General features: G+C 44.3%; 1 protein-coding gene and 1 pseudogene across 4 annotated transcripts in view; one reads left to right on the top strand and one right to left on the bottom strand.

Moving 5' to 3' along the window:
* LOC102492859 (protein canopy homolog 2 pseudogene) overlaps positions 1-335 on the bottom strand; it is a 567-nt pseudogene extending 232 nt beyond the window's left edge.
* ZFYVE1 (zinc finger FYVE-type containing 1) overlaps positions 1-20618 on the top strand; it is a 79767-nt gene that overhangs the window by 52467 nt on the left and 6682 nt on the right. The window contains exons 1-5 of one of the 4 annotated variants that reach the window (XM_006170502.3): positions 8644-8737; positions 14778-14884; positions 18313-18421; positions 18979-19076; positions 19163-19280. In XM_006170502.3, the coding sequence (XP_006170564.1) occupies positions 14820-14884; positions 18313-18421; positions 18979-19076; positions 19163-19280 (390 nt within the window). In that variant the 5' untranslated portion in view covers positions 8644-8737; positions 14778-14819. Of the gene's footprint in view, positions 1-8643; positions 8743-9605; positions 9628-14777; positions 14885-18312; positions 18422-18978; positions 19077-19162; positions 19281-20618 lie in introns of those variants that run through there. The other 3 variants (XM_006170501.3, XM_006170503.3, XM_006170499.1) reach the window with 3 other exon arrangements.

Here is a 20618-nt window from a genome sequence, read left to right as displayed (position 1 = left end):
CACGACATGACACATACGTAGTTCTTCTAGTGTGCGGGAGGGTCAATCTGCTCCCCATCCATACTCCTTCATCTGGTCACACACCTCTAGCCACTCTGTGAGGTGGACCTCTGAGTGGGCATAAGGCACTTCCATTACTGACTGGCTGCCATTTGGATTGATCCAGGAAGATCCCATCCGAATTAGTCATCTTGGGCTCCACCTGGGCAGTTTCCCACTATAGCTAATCCACTAGAGCCCTGTAAGCTGCACAGTGTAGATCCTGGCTCCTGTGAGCCCAAGGTAGTTCCCAGCAGGGCCCCCAAAAGCAGGGCCGGCCAACCCCAGCCTTTCATCTTTTACGTAGTGGGGTCACTCTACCTCTGCTCCCAGGGCTGACATCATGGCCCAGACACTGGAGGACGTCTGAATTCTCACTTTGGTCTTGGTGGCTCCTGACCTTAGCACCTGGCTGGGGGGAGCCAGGCTGTCCTGGCTTCTCCAGGGCATGGTGGTACTTTTCAGACACCAGGTGCCCTGGTGCTCTAGCTCGACCTAGATCCTCAGACCCTAAGTGACTCCAATTTGGGGTTGAGGTACACTGCTGAGCAAGCCCCCCCACATACCCTGGGGGTTAGGAGATAGAGACGTGTATCGAGATGGGTTAGGGAATAGAGACGTGGGACTGGGAGAGATGGGAAAGAAGGGATAGAAGGGGGTTTGGCATAGAGCTGTGCGGGCCCTAGTTTAGGAATAAACTGGGTGAGCCTATTTGCTTATACTGTCGGGTTAGAAAAGTATGCAGTAGGGCACATGCTAGCAGTTAGGGAATTTGGGTAAATGGTGTATAGGAGTCCCTGATGTGGTTCTTTCACCTTTTCTACAAGTTTGAAATTAGAGCAAAATGTAAAGTTACAAAAGGAAAAGATGCATGCTTTTGCATAGCAGTTCAAAGTTTAGGCCTTAAAAGTCAGAAAGGCCTGAGCTAGAATCCCAGCACTGCCTCTTACTAATTGCTTGGACTTAGGAAATTAGTTTATTTGTTCATTCATTCACCCAACAAATAAAAGTGCACCTATATGCCAGATAAAGTATGAAGTGCAAGAAATACAGCAGTGAGTGAAGTAGACAAAACTGTTCTCCTTATGGTACTACTACTTCAAACCTTTCCTTCACTTGTAGTATAGGAGTAGTAATAGGATGTTCGTAACAAAGTTAAGGTAGGGATTTAATAAGATACTTAATCAGAATACTGCTGGTGTGTTGGTTCAGGTGCTGAACTCCCACCACGCGGCTGACCATAGTTCAAGTCCTGGACCTGGCAGCTTGCTTTCACACATTCTGCAGTTAGGGAATTTGGGTAAATGGTGTATAGGAGTCCCTGATGTGGTTCTTTCACCTTTTCTACAAGTTTGAAATTAGAGCAAAATGTAAAGTTACAAAAGGAAAAGATGCATGCTTTTGCATAGCAGTTCAAAGTTTAGGCCTTAAAAGTCAGAAAGGCCTGAGCTAGAATCCCAGCACTGCCTCTTACTAATTGCTTGGACTTAGGAAATTAGTTTATTTGTTCATTCATTCACCCAACAAATAAAAGTGCACCTATATGCCAGATAAAGTATGAAGTGCAAGAAATACAGCAGTGAGTGAAGTAGACAAAACTGTTCTCCTTATGGTACTACTACTTCAAACCTTTCCTTCACTTGTAGTATAGGAGTAGTAATAGGATGTTCGTAACAAAGTTAAGGTAGGGATTTAATAAGATACTTAATCAGAATACTGCTGGTGTGTTGGTTCAGGTGCTGAACTCCCACCACGCGGCTGACCATAGTTCAAGTCCTGGACCTGGCAGCTTGCTTTCACACATTCTCTCTCTCTCTCTCTCTCTTTCTATTTCTCTGATAAGTACATGTGCCCTATAGGAAATTTTAAAAGTAATAATAATAAGTTAAAAAAAAAATCAGAGTATTAAGGCTAGCAGATGCTGTGGTGGTTAAGGCACATGACTGACTACATGAATCAAGTCTTGCACCCAGAGGCTCAAAAAACATTGCCAGGCATGTGTACCTGAAATTGTGAGAGGAGAATGAAGGAGAAGGGATTATAGTGCGAGCATCCTCCTGGGGAGTGATATGTCACTTTTCCCTCTCTGTGTCTCTTTTTCTTTCCAGCGAGTGCACACACCCTTTGGCAAAAATCTAAAGAAAAATAAATCAGATTACTTGGTTAGCAGTTAATGTGAATTAATGGTAACTATGGATTATATATTACTAAGGAAAAACTCTGAAAACTATTGGAATAATTCATGAGATACATCTAATTAGAATTTGAGGTTAAGATGTACTTAGATGCATTGGCTTATAATGTCCATGTAATGACTCAAAGCCGGTCAAAGTAGAAAATTACACCCAAGTAACATTCTGAGAAGCTAAATCCATGCTACAGATACAAAGGGCTGTAAACCTGATCACTACAGCGAATGACAATGGCTGGGTTATAGCTGTTCCTTATATCGCTTGAAGCTAACCCAGCTTAGTGTTTAAGTGAGGCCATCAGGGACACCGAGTGCCACACGCAGTGCTTAGTGCTCAGGGATTTTCTCCTCAGGAGTCTTAGATGTCCTTCAAGGCTCATTTTGTAGGCACTTTGGAGAAAAATAGTTACACTGTATTCTTCCAAGGTGATATGATTCACGAAATTTTCTGTAGATTAAAATGAGCCTGGTCAGCTGGAATTCCGATGATTCTTGGTAACGGTTGGCCCTAAACTCTCATCTGGACCTGATATTGTCTGGTTTTGAGGTAGGACTGTGCTGTATTGTCTGTGGGACAGAGTTTTCTGTTTAAGCATGTAGCTTTGGCTTTTCCCTGGGAATTGTGCAGTTCTCACACCTTATCTAAATCCTTGTTTTTGCCTCCTTTTTATTTTTTTGTTCAATGTTTATTCATTTATTTCTTCTGAGAGAAAAAGATACCTCCTGTCCTCTGTCACAGGATCTTCAGGCTATGACCCACCACCCCCGTCTCAGCCACTGGATCACAGGCATGCTCCGGTGTGCTCTTCATACTCAGGGAGGTCCCAGGATGTGACCTGTGCTATGTGGGTCCATTTGCTTTACTGCTGTCCTGCCTGGCCCTGCCTTTTAGGCTTTTTGTTTTGTTTGGTTCTGTTTTTAACCATCTTTTCAAAATTAGAGATGGTTTAATCTCTATCACTTTGAATAGAAAGCCACCTTTAAGGTTAGCATTGGGCAAATTGACTATGTAGAGATTCTTTACTATTAAAATCAGCTTTTTAAAAAAAATAATTATTTTTATTTAACTTTATTTATTATTATCATCATTATTATTTTCTAGTTTGATCCGAGAGAGACAGAGAGGGAGAGAGGAAGGGAGGAAGCAAGCCACCACGTCCGAGACTTGAACCATGGTCGGCCATGTGGGAGTCCAGCGCCTTTAACCACCATGCCACTTGCCAGCCCCTAAAATCAGCTTTAACTGAGACCAGCAGATGGCGAAATGGTTATGTCACTGCGTTACCATGTGATAGACTACAGTTTGAGTCCCGAACCTGGCAGCTTAAAACCACACACCGGGCACGTGTGTGTGTGGTTGCCCAAAACCCCAAGAAGGGATTGCGGCATGGGCATCTTCCCTGAGGAGGTGATTTCTTGGTTTCTGTCTGTCTCTCTCTCTCTCTCTAGCCAGCACATGTGCTCTATAACAAGAATCTCTTGCAAAGTGAATACATAAATCAGCTCTAACTGAAGTCTTGTAGTTCACAGCATACGTAATATAATGGCTTTCTATTTTTCTCCACTTACTTGTTAGTTTATGCAGTTGTATTTATTTCTCTAAGTAGCCCCGAGTTCTTCCAGTGAGAATGGAGATGGATATAAACAGGTAAAATCACCTTTGCCAGAATAATTTGTGTGGCTTCCTGTTGCTTTCACTTTTTTTGGTCTTCCTCTCCTTAATTTTCTTTTTAGTTTTTGCTATATAGGGTGTGTATGCTTGTCATAGAAAGCGAGGGGGAGACAGAGAGATTGGGAAAGTGAGAAATCACCTCCATGTTGGGGGGGGTGGCCATACTGCACTCCCTTCTCCTTCATTCTCCTCTTGGGATTTTGGGTATGCATGTACACATACCTGACATGATTTTGAAGCCACAGGGTCTGGGACTAAACCACGGAGTCTGCTATGTGGGATCCAGCTGCCTTAATTTCATCACCTGCTGGCTCAGGACGTGACCGTTTTTAAAGATTCCTGATATATATTGCCAATTGTGCATTTAGAAAGAGCAATCCTTGGGACCAGCAGTTGGCATAATGGCAGTGTCACTGGACTCCCATGTAGTCGACTGTGGTTCAAGGCCTTGACCTGGTGGCTTAAACTCACGCCGGGCGCATGTGCATGAGTAATGCCCAAGATCCTGAGAGGAGAATGGAGGAGAAGGGATTGCAGTGTGGCCATCTCCTGGGGGATGATTTCTTGCTTTCTGTCTCTCTGTCACTCACTCTTTTTGGCAAGCACACGTGCCCTATAGCAAAAACCTCTCTCAAAAAAAAAGCAATCCTTCAGTTGTTTTTGAGTGTTTGGTTCTTTTAATTAAAAGAAAGATATCATTTTAAAAATTACAGAAAGTAGGACCAGCAATGGCATACTGGTTACGTTGCTGGAGTCCCATGTAACTGACCACAGTTCAAGTCCTGGACCTGGCAGCTTAAAACTCAGGCTGGGCATATGTGCATGTGTGTCCATGATCCCGAGAGGAGAATGGAGGAGAAGGGATTGCGGCGTGACCATCCCCCCTGGGGGGTGATTTCTCGCTTTCTGTTTTTCTGTGTCTCTCTGTTTCACCAGCGAGTACATGTGCCCTGTAGCAAAAATATCTCTCTTTAAAAAAATTATAAAAGCAATACGTAGTCAAGATAAATAATTCAAGTGGCACAGTAATATGTTAGGCAAGGGTTAAGTTTCTTTTCCTTTCCCCTCCCTCCCCCTCAACTCTGTAGAGATAACCATTGTTAAAATTTTCTTTCAGGACTGGCAGGTGCCGTGGTGATTAAGGGCACTGGACTACCACATGACTGACCACGATTCAATCCCCTGACTTGGTGGATTACTTTCTCACTTTCTCTTTCTCTTCAAATGAAAATAAAGTTAAGTGAAATAATTCCTTTTTTAAAAAATAATTATTTTATTTAACTTTACTTATTTATTCACTTGTTTTTTGTGAGAAATCACCCCCCAGAGGGATGGCCATGCCATAATCCCTTCTCCTTCATTCTCTTGGGATCTTGGACACACAAGCTACACACGCCTGGTTTAAGTTTAAGCCCCCAGGTCCAGAACTCGAACCGTGGTCGACTACATGGGAGTCCAATGACATAGCCATTATGCCAACTGCTAGTACCCCAGTAAAATAATTCTTTAAAAAAAATTTCTCTAATATGCCTCTAGAAATTTTCAGTGCTGCATAAGTTCACAAATATATTGAATGAAACCGCAGAGTTTTCCTTTCTCCTTTTCCATGTCTTCTTATCACTCTGCAGATAATGTTTGTTGTGTATGCGTCTAGAACTTTTCAGTGCTTTAAAATTCAGATATATTTTTTATTTATTCACAAATGATGTCATATCATTCATACTGTTCTGTAATTTGCTTTTTTCACTTAATTGTGCATCTTGGTAAATTTTACATATTAGTACACAATATATGCCTCGTTCTTTTTTTTCCCTTATAATCACTTACTTAAATTTATTTTTTAAGAGCAAGAAAGAAGGAAAGTAAAACAAGCCACCAGGTCTGGGACTCAAACCATGGTCAATTGTGTGCAAGTCCAGTGCCTTAATCAGTACACCACCTGCTGGCCCCCATGCCTCATTCTTTTAATGCCATTAGTGTACTTTAAAAAAGTCATTGGCAACCTACCATATGTCATTGGTACATATGTACTGGATGCTGCTTCTCTGCATGCTCAGGCCACGTGGGAGGCCCAGGTTTGATTCTCAGCCCATCCTGAAAATCTGGGCAGGATGTAGTTGTTCCTGTAATTCCAGATACTTGGGAGGCTGAGGCAGGAGGATTGCAGCACAGAAAGACCTTATCTAAAACACCACTGTACACTCGCCAGAAAGACAGAAAGTGAGAAATCACCCCCCAGAGGGATGGCCATGCCATAATCCCTTCTCCTTCATTCTCTTGGGATCTTGGACACACAAGCTACACACGCCTGGTTTAAGTTTAAGCCCCCAGGTCCAGAACTCGAACCGTGGTCGACTACATGGGAGTCCAATGACATAGCCATTATGCCAACTGCTAGTACCCCAGTAAAATAATTCTTTAAAAAAAATTTCTCTAATATGCCTCTAGAAATTTTCAGTGCTGCATAAGTTCACAAATATATTGAATGAAACCGCAGAGTTTTCCTTTCTCCTTTTCCATGTCTTCTTATCACTCTGCAGATAATGTTTGTTGTGTATGCGTCTAGAACTTTTCAGTGCTTTAAAATTCAGATATATTTTTTATTTATTCACAAATGATGTCATATCATTCATACTGTTCTGTAATTTGCTTTTTTCACTTAATTGTGCATCTTGGTAAATTTTACATATTAGTACACAATATATGCCTCGTTCTTTTTTTTCCCTTATAATCACTTACTTAAATTTATTTTTTAAGAGCAAGAAAGAAGGAAAGTAAAACAAGCCACCAGGTCTGGGACTCAAACCATGGTCAATTGTGTGCAAGTCCAGTGCCTTAATCAGTACACCACCTGCTGGCCCCCATGCCTCATTCTTTTAATGCCATTAGTGTACTTTAAAAAAGTCATTGGCAACCTACCATATGTCATTGGTACATATGTACTGGATGCTGCTTCTCTGCATGCTCAGGCCACGTGGGAGGCCCAGGTTTGATTCTCAGCCCATCCTGAAAATCTGGGCAGGATGTAGTTGTTCCTGTAGTTCCAGATACTTGGGAGGCTGAGGCAGGAGGATTGCAGCACAGAAAGACCTTATCTAAAACACCACATACACGTGCATGCGCGCGCACACACACACACACAGAGTTTTTTTAAGAGATTTTTGCTATAGAGCACGTGTGCTCACTGGAGAGACAGAGTGAGAAAGCAAGAAATCATCTCCCAGGGGGATGGCCATGCTGCAGTTCCTTCTTCACTATTCTCCTCTCAGGATTTTGGGTATGCATGCACAGATGCTCAGTGTGAGTTTTAAAGCGCTGGGTCTGGAACTGGAACCACAGTCAACTATGTGGGGAGTCCAGCGATGTAACCATTTTGCCATCTGCTGGTACACACACTTAGACACACACACACACACACACACACACACACGGTTCTTAGCTATCTTTTCTTTGTGAGGGTCTGCCTGATTGATGCAGTACTACTGGACTGCAGGGAGTTCCAGTGCTACTTTCTGGGTTCACTATTGAATAGGCTATGTGGATTAGAAATGTGGTTAATGAGAAGGAATGAAGAATTTGGGGAGAGGGTTGGGGGGGCTGCAGGATGTGTATGAGAATAGAAGAGCTCTCTGCTGGTTCTTACTGCCCTAGCTGCTGGCCCATACTTGCCTGGAGTGGTTTCTCCACTGACCCTGCTGATAGGACCACATTGTCTTGTTACTCAGCCACATTGTGGGCCAGGACTTTTGCTTTTTCTAGTTGGCTTATTTATCACTTTTTTTCCTCCCTTCATTTGCTATAGGGCATGTGCGTTCACTAGAGACAGATGGAAAAAGCGGGAACCAGCAGTTAGCGTAATGGCTATGTCGCTGGACTCCCACGTAGTCGACCGCGGTTCGCATCCTGGACCTGGTGGCTTAAAACTCACGCCGGATGTGTGTGCGTATGTGCCGAAGATCCCAAGAGGAGAATGGAGGAGAAGGGATTGCGCCGTGACCATCCCCCCTGAGGGAGTGATTTCTTGCTTTCTGTCTCTATGTCTCTCTCTGGTGAGCGCACGCGCCCTATAGCGAAAATCTCTCCAAAAAAAAAAAAAAAGAGAAATGACCCTCAGGATTTTGGGTGCACACACACACACACAACCCTGGTGTGTTTTTAAGCCGTCAGATCTGGGACTAGGTGTCATCTAGCTGCCTTAACCTCCATGCCACTTGCTGGCCCCCCACATCTTAACTATTTACATGACCTGTACTCAAGATTCCAAGGAGCAATAAACCAGAGACCTACAAGCAGAGCATACCTCACTGAACAGGTGAATTTTTTTTAAAGCAAAGAGGTGCTCAGATCCCAGTTGAATAGGATAATTAATATTGAGTAATTGGGGGAATTGAATATTGATTTAATGATGGCCGTCTGTATTTATGGTTCTAAATAATTAGGATCATTTTAAATTGATACAGATTTTAGGCCATACCCTCTCTAGTCGCTGATCTGTAAATGTAGAAATTGATTTTCCAGTTCTATCACATCAGGAATGTTTCTGTTTAATATTTATAAAGTTAATATATATTGTTGGGGGTTGCCATCAATGACAGAGTAGTGTCCATTTTGAACCAGTAAGTTCATGCTAGCCTTTGATGACTGAGGCTAGCCTTATAGGTACAATAGAAAGCCACACTGTTGCCAAGGCAACTAAAGATCATCTGGTCTCTAGGCAACCTTTTGCAGACTTGTCTCAAATGCTTCCCTAAGCTTTCTCAGGAGAAGCCTTGTCCTTTTCTTTCCCCTCTGGGATCTCAAGAGGAGGAGAGGAGCCCAGGAAACCATGGAATGATGTGAGGTTTGGAATTTTTAAACAGGCAAAGTATATGGATCAGGTGGTAGGTAATGCCCACATTGGGAAAGGCAAATTAGGTTACAGAGAAAGGAGGATAGTTTCTCCCAATCTTATATTTAAAATACACTAACATTGGAGATACTGTTAATTTTTTAAATTGCTGTTACTTTCCCATACTCTTGATCCTTGTAAGGTGTTCTGAAGTTTTTCAAGGTCTGTTTCCTTACTGTCAGCTTGTGACTTGTGAAAGAAGTGAGATGCTTTGTCTTAGGGTGTGAGAGGGTCTGGTGGCCAGCAGCTGAGGTCATTAGGCTGGCTGGCATAAAGTCCTCATTCTGATGTCATACAGGTTACTGTTGCCTTGGACAGCGTAAGCCAGTTAATTTGGGCCCAACTCTGTGGTGCAGTGGTAATGTGCTGCTCGGGAGAAGCTGGACCCCGTGTGGTGACCTCGGTTTGCATCCCTGGTCTGCTCAGCCTGAAACATGCTGGGCACGTCGTGTTCAAGTGCCCAATATCTGATGGGCTGGAGGATTGGAGGGAGGGGATCACAGCATGACAGACCCTGTGGAGGGTGCTTACCTCTCTCCTGCCTACCCCCTTCCTCTTTCACTCACATGCCTGTGCACGCACTCTATCATGAATAAAGGAAAAAAATCAAAGCACACACAAAAAAGCAATTTGTCTAGGGCAGGGACTGGTGACGGTTCTGTGGGTATGAGTACCGTGGGAAATCAGGCTGCACATTGTCTCATATCAAGACTTGAGATGCTTAAAAATGCCCCATTTCTCTGAAGAACTTTCAGAGACGTGAACCGAGTCACTTGGGTCGGAACAGAAAGAACCATGTGTTGTCACTGTTACTGGACAGCAATTTGATATTTACTGGTGAGTGGCATCACTCCTGAATTTAATATAAAATTCATGCTAAATTTGGTATTATTCGTCATTAGGAAAAAGTAGTCCTTAGCCTTTCAGATAAAACTGAGGGGCCAGGTGTTGGTGCAGTGGTAAAATGCGACAGTCTGTGAGACTGACTCACGTGCGTAGGTTCTGAGTTTGTGGCCGGAGGCTTCCCTGAGTGCACCAGGCATACTTGTACCCATGGTCTGGGGCTGGCTGAAGCTGGGAGTGGATATTGACATCCTGTTGGAGTAGCTGTATTTTGCTTAGTCTCTTTTGCTCATTTAAAAACAAAACAAAACAAAAAAAACCTTTAAATTATAAAAAAAGGAGAAGAAAAAAATCTCTGAGGCCAACCATTGTGGTGCAGCAGTCACACAGGGCTCTGGATGCTGAGCCCACATCGGAAGGTCCTCGGTTCATGTACCAAGGTCTCCCTGTATACAGTAGGCATACCTGCCTGTGTCTGTGATCAAGAATGACTGAGGCTGGGGGTGGTTGCAGTGTGAAGATGTTGTTGGGGTGCCTCTCTGATGGAAGAAATAAAGTTAAAAAAAAAAAAATTCAAGGCTCGGGACCAATGGATGACATAGTGGTTACATTGCTGGACTCCACGTATTCAACCATAGTTCAAGTCCAGGACCTGGCAGCTTGAAGCCCACACCGAGTGCATGTGTGTGCATGCCCAAAATCCCAAAGAGGAGAATGGAGGAGAGGGGATTGCAGTGTGGCCTTCCCCCCAGGGGGTGATTTCTCACTTTCTGTCTAACTTTCTCTGTCTTTCTGGCAAGTGCCCTATAGCAAAAATCTTTCAAAAAAAAAAGGACAAGATTCTAAGGCTAAAAAATGCTCTCCTTTTTAAATAGTGGTTTCTACATTCCTTAGCTCTCTTTTTGCTTTATTGCCTGACTAGATACATGAGCATCTTTTCTACAGGTAAACATGAACCCACAAATACAGTCAAATGTGAGGGCTAGTTGACTGGAAAGGAGAAGAGTTCACATCATCCCTGCATTACCTGGATTAGTTAGAGTGTTTAAAAAAGAAAATAAAACAATATTCAGGGCCAGTGGTGGCGTGGTGGTAAAGGCAGCTGGATCTCATACGGCTGACTGTGCATTTTGGGTCCCAGACCCAGTGGCTTAAAAAACACAGTGGGTGCAGGTACCTGCATGCCCAGAATCCCGAGAGGAGAATGGAGAAGGGATTGAGACCTCACTGTCAAGTCTCATTGTCCCCCTGAGGGGTGCTTTCTCATTTTCTGTCTCTGACGAGTGTACATGTTCTGTAGCAAACAAAAAAAGAAAAGAAAAGAAAAGAAAACAATTTTCATCACTAAAAACAATGAAAATGATATGAATAACTGCAGTTAACTTATCATGAGTGCTGTTTGTGCCAGGTAATCTACACAAGTGGTCGAAGCCAGCAGGTGTGGTGGTTAAGGTGCTAGAGCACTCCCACATGGCCAGCCCCAGTTCAAGTTCCAGACCTGGTGGCTTGCTTTCTCACATTCATTCCCTCGCTCTCTGTGTCTCTCTCTGGTCAAATTAAAATGAATGAATAAACTATATAATTCTTTTAAAAAATCTACACAAGTAGTAACCACATTTATTTATTTATTTACTTATTTTGCTATAGGGCGCGTGCACTCGCCAGACAGACGGAGAGAGACAGAGAGACAAAAAGCGAGAAATCACCCCCCCCAAGGGAGATGGTCACGCCGCAATCCCTTCTCCTCCATTCTCCTCTCGGGATCTTGGGCATGCACGCACACGCGCCTGGCGTGAGTTTTAAGCCACCAGGTCCGGGATGAGAACTGAGGTCAACTATGTGGGAGTCCAGCGACATAGCCATTACGCTAACTGCGGGTTCCCTGTTGGTCAGATGATTTTTCACTAGTCTGAGTCAAAGATTGCCACTTGGAGAGTTGACGGATGGTGTCTCAGGGCCTGCGTGTTACCCTTCAGTACCTGGATTTGAATATGCCCTTGGGTGAGGCTGCACCTCCAGTGTGCTCCTTGCTACTCCATTGATACCACGTGCTTTGGAAGCACTTAAGTTTGCCTTACAATACTTTTCCCAAGTATTGAGACTCCACTGAAAATAGGAAAAAGTGGGCCAGCCAGGTAGTGTGGTGGTTAAGACAGCCGGATCTCATATGACTGACTCTACAGACTGGGTCTGAGACTCTGTGGTTTGAGTCCCAGACAATGGCTTGAGAAACATGCCAGTCACATGTGCGTCCAAAATCCCCAAAGGAGAAAGGAAGACAAAGGATGGTGGCATGGCCATTCCCCCGGGGAGTGGTTTTCTCTTTTGCTCTCTCTCCTTCCTTTCTCTCTCTCCCAGCAGTGAGCACATGTGCTCTATAATTTAAAACAAAACAAAACAAAAGAAACAGAAGACAGGAAAAGGAACCTTAAATAATTTCTCATTAAGTGAAATCCTCTTAAGAGCTTAAGAACCTTAGTTCTAAGAACTTTAGTTCTGAAAGCAGCCTTTTTTTTTTTCCAAGTACCATCTGAAAGTTTCTTCTACCCTTTAATAAAGGAAGTACCATCTTGTCCTGTTTTAAGCATCTTGCTCTTCCCTCCCCCAAATGGAGCCTGGTTGCCTCAGACTGGGAAACTGGAAGAGTGTTTCTGTTTTTTGTTTTTTTGGAGAGCTTTTTGCTATAGGGTGCGTGCACTTGCCAGATAGACACAGAGAGACAGAAAGCGAGAAATTACCCCCAGGGGGGATGGCCACGCTGTAATCCCTTCTCCTTTCTCCTCTCAGGATCTTGGGCACTCACGCACATGCGCCTGGCATGAGTTTAAACTCCCAGGTCCGGGACTCAAACCGCGGTTGACTACATGGGAGTCCAGTAACATAGCCATTACGCCAACTGCTGGTCCCAGGAAGAGTTTTTTTTAATGTTCTTTTTTTTTAGTATTTAATTTAATTTAATTTATTATTATTATTTTAAAGTGTGATCAGGAGACAGGGGAAATTAGAAAGCAAGCTGCCAAGTCCAGGGCTTGAACTGAACTGTAGTTGGCCATCTGGGAGTCCATGCCTCAACCACCATGCCACTTACCGGCCCCCTGAAAGAGTCTTTAAATTTTATTTATTTATTTTGCGAGGTTTTGCTATAGGGTATGTGTGCTTGCCAGAGAGACAGAAAGCAAGAAATCACCCCCCGTGGGGGGGATGGCCATACCACAACCCCTTCTCCTCCATTTTCCTCTCGGGATTTTGGGCACGCATACATATGCACCCGGTGTGAGTGCCACGCCATTGGGTCTGGGATTTGAACCATGGTCAACCATGTGAGCGTCCAGTGCCTTAACTACTATGCTACCTGCTGGCCCTGCAACTAGTGATTTCTTTTCTTTTCTTTTCTTTTTTGGAGAGGTTTTCGCTATAGGGTGCGTGCACTCACCAGACAGACAGAGAGAGACATAGCGACAGAAAGCGAGAAATCACCCCCCAGGGGGGGATGGCCACGCTGCAATCCCTTCTCCTCCATTCTCCTCTCGGGATCTTGGGCACGCACGCACACGCGCCCGGCGTGAGTTTTTTAAGCCACCGGGTCCGGGACACGAACCGCGGTCGACTACGTGGGAGTCCAGTGACATAGCCATTACACTAACTGCTGGTTCCCTCTTTTCTTTTTTTTTTTTGAGAGAGAGACTTTTGCTATGGGATGTGTGCACTTGGAGAGACAGACAGAAAGTGAGAAATCACCCCCCAGGGGGATGACTACACCACAGTCCCTTTTCCTCCATTCTCTGGGATTTGGGGCATGGACGCACATGTACCTGGCATGAGTTTCATGCTGCCGGTCTGGGACTTGATCCGTGGTTGACTGTGGGAATCCATTGCCTTAAGCACCACACCTCCTGCTTGCCTCACTAATGATTTTTAAATCTAGAAAGCCCATGCGTTTAATCAGCTTGAAGAATACTTTAATGGGTGAAAACAGAGAATTAGAGATAGAAGCAACCTTTCAACATTAAATTTTCAGTTTGCTCTGTGAATACTTTATCTTTTTTATTGGCATTTATTTTGGCCATTTGCTATCTTTTAGGTTTGTACAGTTGATAAACAGCTGCCACTGTACACTGTTTACACTATAGTAATTCTTTTAGTCTTTTGGCTGATGACATTTTTCCACATCAAGATAGTTCTGCGGTCTAGTAGATTCTAGGTGAACACCTGTGGTCAGAACTGGGCTAGAAGCCCAGGAAACTCCCAACTCACTTCTTGGCTCTGCCCCTGAGTTAGAGAGGAGCCACTCTCTCACCTCTTGGTTTCTTGGTTGCAGCTTCATAAAGATGAAATGAGTTCATATTTGTGGTGGTGTTCAATAAAAGGCTGAGTGTGAAGTGTTGCTAACCTCCAAGGCAATTAGGAGAGAACAGTAGCTGCTTACTTTTGACACCTTGGGAAATAGACTGGTTTTCCCCGAGGTTTCCTGTGGTGAGGACTGGCGCGAGTTGCATCGAGACGGCCAGGGGAGTAAGCAGCAGTTACTGTTTCTTTGCTGTGGTGTTTGTAAGAAGTATACCAGCCTGGAACCTGATGGTGGGTGACTCACATGGAAGGGTTTCCAGTTCAAGTCCAGAGACCTCCTGTGACCGCCAGGTGTATATGTCCATAAGTCAGGGCTGGCCAGACCTAGGGGTAGATCACGGTGTGAAGACCCTATTGGTGCATATATGTGTGTGAGTGTTTGTGTGTGTCTACTTGCCTTCCTCTCTCTGAAGAAAGAAATTTTAAGAAACTTAAAAGGCCACCAGGTCGCCTATAGATTGAGGTGCTAGATCCCACACAGCCAGCTTTGAAGTTAAAAGTGCTGGACCTGGTGGCTTGAGAATCATGGCGGGTGTGTGTGCATGCCCAAAATTCCAAGAGGAGGGTGGAGCAGGAATTGCAATGTGGCCACCCCCTCCCCCAGGGGGTGATTTGACACTTGCCATCTCTCTCTCTCTGTCCCCTTCTCTTTTACTCTCTCTGGCAAGCGCACATGCCCTATAGCAAAAACTGAAAAAATACATTAGCAGTGAAGGGGTCTTAGAAAGCAAGTATTGGAAGGACCAGAGTTCCAGGCTCTCCACCATGGGCCTTCACATGTCACCCTCTCTTGGCAGGCTCTGAGTGACCGCTTCAGCGGTGAGATTCCTGATGACCAGATGGCACACAGCTCCTTTTTCCCAGATGAGTACTTCACCTGCTCCTCCTTGTGCCTCAGCTGTGGGTAAGTGAGGCCAGCCATTCCCCCACCCTTACGGTGGGAACAGAGGTTCAGAGTGGTGCTTCTCAGACTGCAGTGTGGAGATCACCTGGTCTGGTTACATAACCCAGGTGAGGCCTGAGATAGGGCATTGCATTTCCAGTAAATCCCACAAGATCCTGGTGGTCTGGTTTCAAGGACACATGGCTATGAAGAATCCCCTGAAAATTCCAACCTAATATAGTTGGGAAATTGATTTCTAGTTGGGGCAGGTTTTTTTTTTTTTTTTTTTTAAGAAATATTTATTTGGGGCTGGCAGGTGGCATGGTGGTTAAGGTGCTGAACTCCCATATGGCCAACTATGGTTCAAGTCCTAGACCTGGTGGCTTGCTTTCTCATTTTTTCTTTCTCTCTCTCTTTGGGCAAATTAAAACATAAGTAATATTAACAAATACAATTAAATAAATCTTTTTTTAAGGGGATTATCTTATTTATTTATTTTTGGTGTTATTACTATTTATTTTTGGTGTTATTACTATTTATTTTTTAATTTTGACCACAGAGAGAGGAAGGAAAAGTGACAAAGCAAGCTACCAGGTCCAGGACTCGAACCACAGTCAGCAATGTGGGAGTCTAGTGCCTTAACCACCGTGCCTCCTGCTGGGCCCCATTGGACAGTTTTTAATAAGATCAAAACTTAAAACTGCCTTTTTTCTTCTATCAGGGTTTTCAATAATTTATTCTTAGTACTTCATTCATTCAACTAATATTTGAGTACCCTTCATGTGCCAAGCACTGTAGTTGTTATTAATCCTGGGTTCCTTTCAATATGAGGGCAAATTAGAGCACATTATAATTTCCCAGGGAGCTTTCAAAATGTTTGAGGCCAGGGCCTATCTCCAAGGATTCTCACTGAACTGGTAAGGAGTCGGACCTCAGCTTCTGTGTATTTCAAAGGTTCCTCAGATGATTCTATTGTGTATTCTGGGTTTGGATGATCAGGTTAGGGCAGTACTCCGAACTATAATCTACATATGCATCATCTAGAGATGGTTAAGATGCAGATTCTGAATTAGCTGGTCTGGGTGAGGCCTAAGAGTCCTTTTTTTTTTTTTTCTTAAGAGAGAATTTTGCTACAGGGCATGTGTGCCAACCGGAGAGACAGAGACATTGAGATAGAAAGCAAGAAATCACCCCTCAAGGGGATTGGGCACACTACAGTCCCTTCTCCTTCACTCTCCTCTCAGGATTTTGGGCACACATGTGCCCAGTGTGAGTTTTAAGCCACTGGGTCTGGGACTTGAACTATGGTCAATTATGTGGTAGTTAAGCAGTGTAACCATTACACTACCTATTGGTCCCAAGAATCTGTATTTCTTTTCTTTTCTTTTTTTTTTTTTATGGAGACATTTTTGCTATAGGGCGCATGTGCTCACCAGAAAGACAGAGATAAACAGAGAGACAGAAAGCAAGAAATCATCCCCCCCAGGGGGGCATGGCCACGCTGCAATCCCTTCTCCTTCATTCTCCTCTCGGGATCTTGGGTACACATGCAACATGCGCCTGGTGTGAGTTTAAGCCACCAGGTCTGGGACTCAAACCATGGTTGACTACATGGGAGTCCAGCGACATAGCCATTACGCTAACTACTGGTCCCTGTATTTCTTTTTTTTAAGAGAGATTTTTGCTAAAGGGTATGTGTGCTCGCTGGAAAGACAGAGACAGAGACAGAAAGCAAGAAATCACCCCCCAGGGAACATGGCCACGCCACAATCCCTTCTACTCCATTCTCCTCTAAGGATCCTGGGCATACACGCACTCGTGCCCAGCATGAGAACCACCATCAGCTACGTGGGAGTCCCGCAATGTAAGCATTACACCATCTGCTGGTCCGGAGAGTCTGTATTTCAGACAAGTTCCTGTGTGCTGCTTATGTTGCTGGCCTGTAGAATGTGATCCTCACATTTAAGCTTGTATCAGGAAAACCCAAAGGGCATGCTAAACCAGGATGTGAGGCTCCACCACCACAGTTTCTGACTCTGGGTCAAAGGTAGGGCCTGAGAATTTGCAGTTTTAATAAATTCCCAGGTGATGTTGATGTTGCCTATATGGTCCACACTGTGAGGATCATTGGATTTGTTTGAAACTTTACTGGCAATTAAATCACCATCTGATGACTTGTCTCATGGACCCAGGGATTTAAATGCAGTATGTCAAGGTCACATCACAGGCTCTATGTCCTGTAGACACTCCACCACCCTGTACCACCAAATTGTGTTTGCTCCCATCAGGACCATGTGTCCTCCACATTTAACTCATCTATAGGAGGAGATCTGAGCCTACTTTCGTTATGTATGGCATTATTGCATTGAACCCCATGGGTGGCCACTTGAGTTCTGAGCCACTTTGACCTTGTTAGAAAGGACCTGGCTTGGGTCCAGCAGGTGGCACGGAGGTCAGGGTTGCTGGATCTCATATGGCCGACCATGTAGTTTGAGTCCTGGACCCAGTAGCTTGAAAATCATGCCAGGTGTGTGTATGTGCATCCCCACAAATCAGGAGAGGAGAATGAAAGAGAAGAGATTGTGATGTGGCTATCTCCCCCCCACCCCCCCGGGGAGGGGGTGATTTCTCAGTTTCTCTCTCTTCCCTCTCTCTCTGATGAGGGCTTGCATCCTATAGCAAAAACTACAGACAATCAATAAAATAAAATAAAATGTACTTGGTAGTTGGATTAAGAGACCTAAAGGTTGTCTTGGAGAGTTCAGCTTGGAAAGGGGATAAGGGTGTTATTTGCTAGTATGATTTTTCTTTCCTTCTCGTTTGCCCCATGAGCACAGCATGAGGGACTTAAACACTGTTGGATCATCATTTTTCCATTCTAACTGAGCCTTACCAGGATTTCCAGAACTTTCCCTTTTATCATGGTGAAATTCTAAAGTCCTCATCTCTGTTTTTGCGTTGTCAGGATGGCAGAGCTCACTGTTCGCTTGGGAGGTTTTTCTTGTTCAGTTTAAGCCGCCTCTTATTGCACTGCCAACTTTTGGAGGTTGGTTTTGTTTTGCGTCTTGGCAGCCTATTCTGGTTAAACTTTTCCATTTCATCCTGTTTGGATGTTTTAGTTTCCTAAGAGCCATTTAGGTTTCATCTCTGGTCAAGTTGCTACCTGGCTCTCAAGTCTGCTAAGGGGCTGTCGTTTTTCTGAGAAGAGATTGCCCTTTCCCGTTTTCCTCACACAAGGGTTGCAGTTGCCATGCCTCTGGAGTGCTGTCGATTGCCAGTGTACAGAAAGGCATGTGGGCGGCTGCCCAGCACCCTCTGTCCAGCATCCGAGGCCCAGTTGGTAACCAGGATCTGGGTTTGGCCCTGTACCAGGCTCAGGGTCAGACTCTTGTGCATTAGTGGCCTTGGCTCCTTTAGCTGTCTCATTTTCCGTTTGGGGCTTCTCTTAGGGTTGGATGTAAGAATAGCATGAACCATGGGAAGGAAGGAGTGCCTCACGAAGCCAAGAGCCGCTGCAGTTACTCCCACCAGTATGACAACCGCGTTTATACCTGCAAGGTGAGTCTCCAAGCCTCTCCGTGCTCCAGAACTGGTTTGCTGGGTACACTCTTTTTTTCGAAAAGGTGTTTTGGGCCTGTCCTTTGTTGCGTCCCAAAGTATTGGATATTCAAATTGAATATCTCTAGAACTTTTCCCCAGCTCTAACCTAAAGAACTCACATGGCCTCATTGCTGAGGCCTCCTTTGCTTATTTTATTTTATTTTTAAGCTTATTTCCCCTTATTCTTTTGAGCTTTGTATGTAAGGACCATGGTCATCATTCATCTTTTTTAAGAACAGAAGCCCTCTTTAAGCACATATGTTGACTGATGTCTCCTGTCTGTGACAGTTATGTAATTTAGAGTTCCATTTCTGGGCCTAGGATGGGTCGGTAGTCTGTTCATTACTATTCAAGGCACTGGCTTCTCCAGCGAAGTGAACCTTCTGCTGAGTGACTAACCTGGGGTCTGTAGCCCTGAGTTGCATGGTTTGCAGGGAGTTGGTCTGGCTGGGGGCGTGAGGGGCTGTGGGACCTGGTGTGTATAGAATAAGCTGGCAGAGTACTCCATGTTTCAGGCCTGCTATGAGAGAGGCAAGGAAGTCAGCGTAGTGCCCAAAACATCTGCTTCCACCGACTCTCCCTGGATGGGTCTTGCGAAGTATGCCTGGTCTGGGTGAGTTTAACATAGCTAAAGGTTTTCTGGTGTTTGTCTCTCTGGGCACTTGACTGGGTAACAGTGTGTGTTTGTCTCCCTTGTAGGTATGTGATCGAATGTCCTAACTGTGGCGTGGTCTACCGTAGCCGGCAGTACTGGTTTGGGAACCAAGATCCTGTGGATACGGTGGTGCGCACAGAGATTGTGCACGTGTGGCCTGGAGTAAGAATGGTTTTATTCTCTTCTTTCTGTTACATAGCTGCATGCATGTGGAAAAGAAGAACTGGCCTAGAATTAAAGTTAACCATGAATTTCAATATATTGGTGGTTTGGAAGGCACAGTCTGTAGAACCTTTTCTTGTTCTAGACCTTTACCTGTTTTAAACAGTTCCTACCTAAACAATAGGAACACAGCTTTAAGTAAAGTCAAAGTGAATCCAGTTCTGCTCTGTTGGCAAGATAATTTCACTCTTTTTATGTTCTTTTCATTTATTTTCAATATTCATATGTTTTTATAGATACAATTATAATTTACATGCCATTTTTCTGCTTTTTAACCCTTATAACACAATTTTATTTAGTTCTGTTTCCACATTGCTTCTACTTTTTAGGATTCTCATTTTTAGTCACTGTCGTATTTTGTCCAGTGATATAGTAGGATTCACCATCATTTCTTTGGACATTTATGATTTTGAATCAAAGAAAATGCTATAGTGACCATTTTCAAGCCATTTCTTTATACTGGAAAACTTTCTCTCTTTTTTTTTTTTTTTTTTTGAGAGGTTTTCGCTATAGGGTGCTTGCGCTCGCCAGACAGACAGAGAGACAGAAAGCGAGAAATCACTCCCCAGGGGGGATGGCCACACCGCAATCCCTTCTCCTCCCTTCTCCTCTCAGGATCTTGGGCATGCACGCACACGTGCCCAGCGTGAGTTTAAGCTACCGGATCTGGTACTCGTACTTGAACTGCGGTCAACTTGCTGGTCCCGGAAAATTTTCTCATATTCTAAGGAGTGGGATTACTGTAGACAGCATGGTCCACTACATGGGGAGTCCAGCGATGCCATTACGCTAATTACTGGTCTCTTGGAATATTTTTTTAAACCTTCCTTCCTCCTTCCTTTTCTCTCTCTCTCTCTCCTTCCTCCCTTCCTTTCTCTCTCTCTCCTCTTTCTCTCTACTTCTCTCTCCTTCCTTCCTTCCTTTTTCCTCCCCTTCCTTTTCTTTTCCTTCCTTCCTTTCTCTCTTCTCTCTTTCTCCCTCTCTTCTCTTTCTCTCTCCTCTTTCCTTCTCTCTCTTTTTCTCCTTTCCATTCCTCCCTTCCTTTTCTTTTCTCTTTCTCTCTTCCTCTTTTTCTCTTTCTCTGTCTATACTTCCTTCCTCCCTTCCTTCTTTCCTACCAGTGAGGGACAGAATGAGAGAGAGAGAGAGGGAAAGTGAGAAAGCAAGTTGCCAGGTCCGAGATTCAAACTGCGGTTGATCATGTGAGAGTCCAGCGCCCTAACCATCACACTACCTGCTGGCCCCCACCTTTGGGCTTTACTGAATCCTACAGGTGCC

This window comes from Tupaia chinensis, unplaced genomic scaffold (assembly GCF_000334495.1).
Source record: "Tupaia chinensis unplaced genomic scaffold, TupChi_1.0 Scaffold148607_1, whole genome shotgun sequence".
NCBI classification, from domain to species: domain Eukaryota; kingdom Metazoa; phylum Chordata; class Mammalia; order Scandentia; family Tupaiidae; genus Tupaia; species Tupaia belangeri.
The sequence above is the reverse complement of the archived record's forward strand: the minus strand, read 5'-3'. Positions and strand labels throughout refer to the sequence as shown.